The following is a 6,938-nucleotide window of genomic DNA, read 5'->3' as shown; positions in this document are numbered from 1 at the left end:
AGGTAATTTAATGTCAGAATCAGGTGTGTTGGAGCAGGAAAAACATAAAACCTGTAGGGCTGCGGCCCTCGAGGACCAGGATTGCCCACCCCTGATCTAAAACRTATGCAGTTAGCAGAGAGAAGTGAAAACAGGATTTTTAGAAGTTTTCCAAATTTTGACGTTGTGCTCGCTGCCAGCTGTGTTTGTCTTTTCTCCACGTGTCTATTTKTGTCCCTCTACCGTGTGTGTTAGAGTCTGTTTCCCACTTGTTGTCTCTGTGTTCCTGTGAGCGTGGCTTCCTGATCCTTGGCAAGCCACTTGGCACAGCTGCTCTTCATCAACTCATCACCATCAGTGTAGATTCACTGCTGCACACTTTGTCACATTGTTGTAGGATTCTGTTTGGTAATGCKTAAATCTAGCAAACCATATCACTTTTTTTTCTTTCTCCTGCCTTCAGAACTAGATCTCATTATTTTGTTGCAGGATGCCAAAGCTTATGTGCCGTTAATGCTAATCTCTGGTTTATCTGTATGTTTTTATCTCATCATGTTTACTGTGAGCTTGCCAGTTTTGTGTTTTTATAAATGGGCACGGAAACCTCTAAGCTTTAAAAAAAATACAAAAAAGTTAAAATAATTCAAATACAAAATATTTAAAATTGATGTACCCAATTGATAACCCTTCATCCGAGCTAATCAACAAAAAATCTGAAGCTCCTATATTGAAGAGTTTTTGAGTTATAAGCATTTTTGTATGTCCAGTCACTCCCTTTTCAGATGGAGCCCCCTCCTCAAATATGGGGTCTATTGTAAAACTGTTGGCTGGCTCAGTGTAGGTCGGACACATCTACATTCCTGAAAATTGTCATGTTGATCAGTGCTGCTGTTTATGGGCTACAGTTGACCAAAAATCACTGATAAAAAATAAATAAACAGTACAAAAACAATAAGACCCCCGATTTGCATGCGGGGGATATAATAATATAACACAAACCTAGTTTGGTTACTTGGTTTCAGGACTTGTGACATGAGCATACAACTTGTAAAGTTTTTGTTGTTGTTTGGAAATGTGCAAGCGTTTGGTGACTCGTGATAAGGGATGGCGTGATTTATGATTCAATCGTCTAACGGCGACTGAAGGGTTGGAATGTGATTTTTTTAGGGGGATATTTATTAATTAATTAAGTACAGTGCCAGGTATGTAAAGTAAATTTTAAATGCGCCCTTCTCTGTAAATTAAAATGTTTTAATCATCGTCATTGTGATCTGTGCAAACGARGGAATAAAATAACAGKGCTGCATCTCTTTTTTTTTTTCTCGGAGTCGGAGCCTACAYGYRCAGCTCCTCTTCACGTCTCTCCTCGTCATCTTCTTGCTTTGTTGCGCCACAAATGACCCAAATAATGTTATATTAAAACGTTTAGTTACAAAACGAATAATCCACGACAATCATACATTTGAACAAATAACTTTAACCTGTTCTGAACCGGACYGGAGCGCACTCCCTCACCCCTGCTCATCCCCGTCACTCTGGGCTGTGTGTGTGGGTTGAACTTTTCACCCCCTCCACATAAGAACACATGCGAACTGTATGGTGTGATTGGTCTGAAGTTTGTGGGAGTGTTTGTTTGTGCTAAAAGCGCTCAGACGCTGCGTTTGCTTCAACCACTCGCTTAAAAAAAGAGAGAAGAAAAGTGACTCGTTCGAATGCCGACTACCAGGAAGCAGCGATTTATAAAGATATTCAAACAGCCAAAACTTTATAAAGGGGATAAAACAGACAATTTTCATGGTTAAATCTGACTGATAAAAACTTTTGAGCTTAATCCTGGACCAGTTTGTGGATAAACAACGTCAAGTGACGAGTGTTGGACTTTTTTTTTTCCGCATTGGACTCCCTCCGGGTAGAAATCCCCTGTAGTGACGTATGCAGCAGCGGGTAGGGGGGGTTCCCAGGAGCTTGGCGCGGGGGTCTCAGGAATTATGAAAGGTATGTGCGAACACACGCTGAATAACCACGGAATTTACAAGCAACTTTAGAAAATAAGAAGCCATTGCTTATAATTAGCGGACTTGCTTGCCCCTTTTTTAACAACATAACTGCGCATGTCTTATCAGCCGATTGGATCGTTTACYGGCGATAGTCAGTGACCAWGATTTATGATCTGAAAATAGGGACGATTTCCCATCCCTGCTCGTGATAAACATATTCAGCTTAAGTGGGGCTTAATGCCAATTTGCTGCCTGAACAGACTCAAAAAGTTCATTCGTCCAAAAGAAAAATGTCTTTCAGCCACAGGASAGCGTTATGAATAATGAAAAGATAATTAAATAAATAAAAGATAAATAAAAGAAACAGGACAAAATCTGATTAAATGTTCATAGGTATATACAAAGAAGCAACAGATGCTGCAGAAACACTGTTATCTGCTGGAATTTCCATCATTTTGCTCCTTTTTTTTCTTTCAGAAATGCTTGTTTTTATGATTTTCAGAAGCTCCTTTAAAAAAAACTGCCTTGATAGATTTTACCTTGTACTTAATTCAGCTGCTTAGTCAAAGGGATTATTGTGATTTAGCCTTCTTCAACAGATGAGGTATAAAGCTGAGTACAAATCACAGGAGGCAGAAATGTATGAAGCAGAGGTATTTCTTGTAAAGACAAAGTGCTTTTATTATCATTCAGAGTACTTGTTTTAAAAAAAGAGCTTTTGTTTGTTTAAATAGTCAGGTCGATCAACTTAACCGTCTTCCCTATGTGCACTTTTTATTTTAAATACTGCATTATATTAAAACAAAACCTGAAAAAAGACAAATGCACAAACCAGTAACAGGCTTTTTTCCCATCTCCACTCCTACATGTTTGAACCTTCTCTGAGTCAATTAACCTGACTTGGAACAGGTGTGTAAAACTAAACGGCCTCTCCACCTCCAGCTGCTGCTTCCAACACTCCTACTCACAAAAGAACATGCTTGGTTTCTGTGATTTTTGTCATTCAGCGATGTCAGTTTATCCCAAAACAAGTTCTTAAATAAAACGAAAACTCATTTCTGATTTAACAAGTATTTATTTGAGTAGTTGTCACTATAATATAATATTATACATAGAAAAAGCTAAATATTTGAACATATCACTCAGTTTCTGTCAGCCTGTTTGGCACCTTTTTTACATATTTTCTTTAAAAAAATCATTTGTTTTGAACGAGTGAAAGCTTTGCTAACTAAAATGTGTTTAATCCTCCTGAAGCTTCATATTAAACCATCAATATCATAAAGAGCATTTTATTCTCTCAATAGAAACAGTACACCTCCCACTCAGTTGTCACTTTTCTCTGAAAAAAAAAGKTTTTTTTTTCTAGTAAAGCCCACATCATTTCCCTCTTTCTACTCTCTCCTTCAATTTATCACAAGTAATTTTTATTTTTATTCTGTTCACAAGTCCTCCACACAATGGCACGAGAAGTTGCTCAAATTCAGCGTTTGTTGCGTCACGTTAGCTGATTTGTTACACTATTTTTAGGGTCTTTCTTACAATAAAAGTACTTAAATAAGCATCACAAATAACAGGGTTCCCACAGGTCCTTGAAAGTTTGTGAGTTTGAAAAAAATGATTTCAAGGCCCTGGAAAGTTTGTGAAAACAGCCAAAAGTTACATTTGTCCTTGAAAGTCCTTGAATGTTTTTTTGGGGGGATTGAAATTCTCTATTCACACGACTGATTTTCATCATCTTTTAAAAAAAAATATAAAATTAAATTAAAAAACATTTGTTGCGGTGGGTAACTCAGGATTCCGGTTAACTGACGTCATTGTTTCTGACTCAACAACTTCTATGCTGTTCAGTTTTTCATTGAGTTTACATGATATTAAAAACCTGTTTCTTGGTAACATTCTGCGGTAGCAGTAAGTAATTGCCGTCGCGCGTGGTTCTTTAATTTGAGGAAATCGGTACTGRAAAGCCCTTGAAAGGTCCTTGAATTTGATGTTGACCTGTTMATTTAGGAGATTGCTCCTCCTCTACAGCTCATCTGACTTGTGGGGTCCCGCAAGGCTCTATTCTAGGTCCATTGCTTTTTAATCTTTATATGTTGCCTCTGGGGTCCATTTTCCTTTCCAATGTTTTGCTGAYGACATTCTGGTCTACCTGCCTGTCAAGCCAGGTTTGATTAATTCATTCAGATCTCTCCTGAGCTGTCTGAATGACATAAAAATCTGTCTGAAATTAAATTTTCTGAATCTAAATGAAAGTAAGACAGAAGTCATCAGCTTTAGTAAAGACAATCTTGGTCCTTTGGCTTCATACAGCTGCTCTGCTGTCAGAAAATTGGGTTTTATTTTTGATAATATGTTCAAATTGGACAGGCAGACAACTACTCAGTGGTAAAATCCAGTTTTTTTCCAACTAAGACTTATTGCTAATGAGAAGCCATACCTCCCAAACAAAGACCTTGAGAAAGTGATTCGTGCTCTCATTACATCTCATTTGGATTATTGTAATTATTTTTATGTTGGTTTAGATCAATCTTCTCTGCATCGATTACAAGTTGTCCAGAACGCAGCAGCTCGTCTTTTAACAGGAACTAAAAAATACGAACACATATCCCCGGTTCTGGCTTCTCTCCTTTGGCTTCCTGGTCATTTTAGGATCAATTTTAAGATTTTATTGCTGAATATTAAAGCTTTAAAAGGTCTGGCCCCATCCTACCTGTGTGATCTCATTAACATCCACACTTCAGTTAGAGCACTTCGGTCATCCAACCAGTTCCTCTTAGATGTTCCTGGATCCAGACAAGTTTAGAGGTGATCGGGCCTTTGCAGTTTCTGCCCCAAAACTCTGGACTGATTTACCTCTTAGCATTCAGACTGCTGAGACTGTTGAATCTCTACTTATTACTCACTTTCACTCCCTGGCCTTTCATTCTGGTAGAGTTTGAGATTCTTTTAATGATAATGTTTTTAATGTTTTTATGTATTGTGAATTGATTTTATTGTCTACATTTATGTCTTGCTCAATTGTTTTATTCATTTGGCTTAACTGTGAAGCACTTTGGCCAAGTTCTGTTGTTTTTATGTGCTATATAAATAAACTGACATTGACATTGACCAAGGTGTGGGTACCCTGTAACAAGGCATCCTGTGGAAAATCTTGTACTTTGTACATTTTCCCTTGAACATACAGCCATCCTAACGTTCGTTTAATTAATCCCAAAATACATAAATAAAATAACGACTTAAAATGAGGCTACTTCTCAGAGGAACATGATTAAAGTGTGAATTTGTTGAACCGCAGTAACAAACGGGTTCACAGGTTACTGTAATTAGTGTGCTGCCAGTCCTCTCATCAAATTTCCGTCGGTGYAGTCCTGTAACAATATTGCATATCTCCCACAAAAGTCTGCGCCAAGCAATTACCTGAATCCCCAGGTGCGTATGTAACCGAAGAGGACATGCTTACTCTGGCATACAATGGATGTGAGCAGGTTAGGAGAGTCKGTGGACACTGTGATGAAAGAACACATTTTTTGAGATCAATTTGACAGACGACACCGTGGCTTACTCATTATGCTCRTACACCTGGGATCCTTGTTTCAACTCACTTTCCAGCTTACTGACTCAGGAAGTCATTATCCTAAACATGGCTTTTCCTGGAGCAGAGGTTGAAACGGTGCGCAACATATTTTCTTTCTCCAAAGGAGGAACAGTAACAGTAAAGGCTATTAATTTGATTCTGTGTGACATTTATTTATATTTTCTGGATTTTGTATTTTTTTTCCTCTTTCTTGCTCTGTTTTCTTTTTCTAWGTAATGCTATTAATGAGTCGTCTCTTAATGTGGATTCTTGCTCTGCTTCCTTCTGTTTAGGTGACCGAAACAAGGACGGGCCCTCTTGGATGCAGTAACTATGACAACCTCGACTCTGTCAGCTCTGTTTTGGTTCAGAGCCCCGAAAACAAGATTCATTTGCAAGGTTGGCCATCCATAATTGAACTCCCCCAATTTCTGATGGAATTGTCACAGTGCCTGTTCTCCGGCAAGCTTATAACTACAGCGTGAGAGTGTCRGAACAAATTTAGCTTCAATCACTCTTTCTTTTTCYTTTTTTCCCCCCRCTTTTTTTTCCAATGCATGCTTGCAGAGTTCTGAAGTGAATCCTAGTGATGATTCAGAGCAAAAGTAGCAGAACTGTGGAGTAAAAATAAAACTTTGAGTGAATCTTTGCATGATGCATGTGTGGCAAAAAAAAAAGACTACCTGGTTCAAGTAATTTGAGTTACAAACTGTTCATAACCGTCTGCCTTGTGTGCACTCTCTGCTGTTCAGTTTCTTAGTCATTCAGTCCTGCCTTTGTCCTGTTTGTGTGTCTGCCTCAGGCCTGCAGGCCATCCTGCCAGAGTWTCTGAGGGCCAGGTTCGTGCAGGCCGCTCTCAGCTACATTGGATGTAATGAGGAGGGTCAGTTTGTGTGCCGGGACAATGACTGCTGGTGCCAGTGTGYTGCTGAGTCCCCACAGTGTAACTGTCCGAAGCTGGATCTGAGCGCCATGGAGGCTAGTTTACTGCAAATCAAAGATTCCTGGAACACGGCCAACCAGGACTTTGAGGGCTCAGGTCAGTGCTCTGCTTCTTTCATCGCTAATTATGACCCCCGAACGTGAAGCGGGGGTCAAATTGTTTCCTTACTGTTTTTTTATTTTAATTTTTTTTCAAGATTATTGGTAGCACAGAAACAGCTGCACCGATCAATGTGAAATTTAGTAAGAATGTAGATGAGTCCGACCTACACTGCACCAGCCAATGGTTTTACAATAGACCCCATATTTGAGGAGGGGGCTCCATCTGAAAAGTGGGTATCTGGACATACAAAAATGCTTATAACTCAAAAATTATAAAACATAGGAGCTTCAGATTTTTTGGTTGTTTAGCTCTGAAGGGCTAGCCACCTGGCCCACCAATGAGC

The 6,938-nt window shown here is 39.1% G+C and overlaps 1 protein-coding gene across 1 annotated transcript in view; it reads left to right on the top strand.

The window, feature by feature from the left end:
- Positions 1–6,938, top strand: part of LOC106525208 (BMP/retinoic acid-inducible neural-specific protein 3) — a gene marked incomplete at its 5' end in the record, with an annotated part of 98,386 nt that overhangs the window by 67,546 nt on the left and 23,902 nt on the right. Inside the window, 2 exon segments of the mRNA XM_014019361.1 lie at positions 5,844–5,949; positions 6,353–6,589. Coding sequence (XP_013874815.1) covers positions 5,844–5,949; positions 6,353–6,589 — 343 coding nt within the window.

This window comes from Austrofundulus limnaeus, unplaced genomic scaffold, assembly GCF_001266775.1.
Source record: "Austrofundulus limnaeus strain Quisiro unplaced genomic scaffold, Austrofundulus_limnaeus-1.0 Scaffold217, whole genome shotgun sequence".
NCBI lineage: Eukaryota > Metazoa > Chordata > Actinopteri > Cyprinodontiformes > Rivulidae > Austrofundulus > Austrofundulus limnaeus.
The sequence above is the reverse complement of the archived record's forward strand: the minus strand, read 5'-3'. Positions and strand labels throughout refer to the sequence as shown.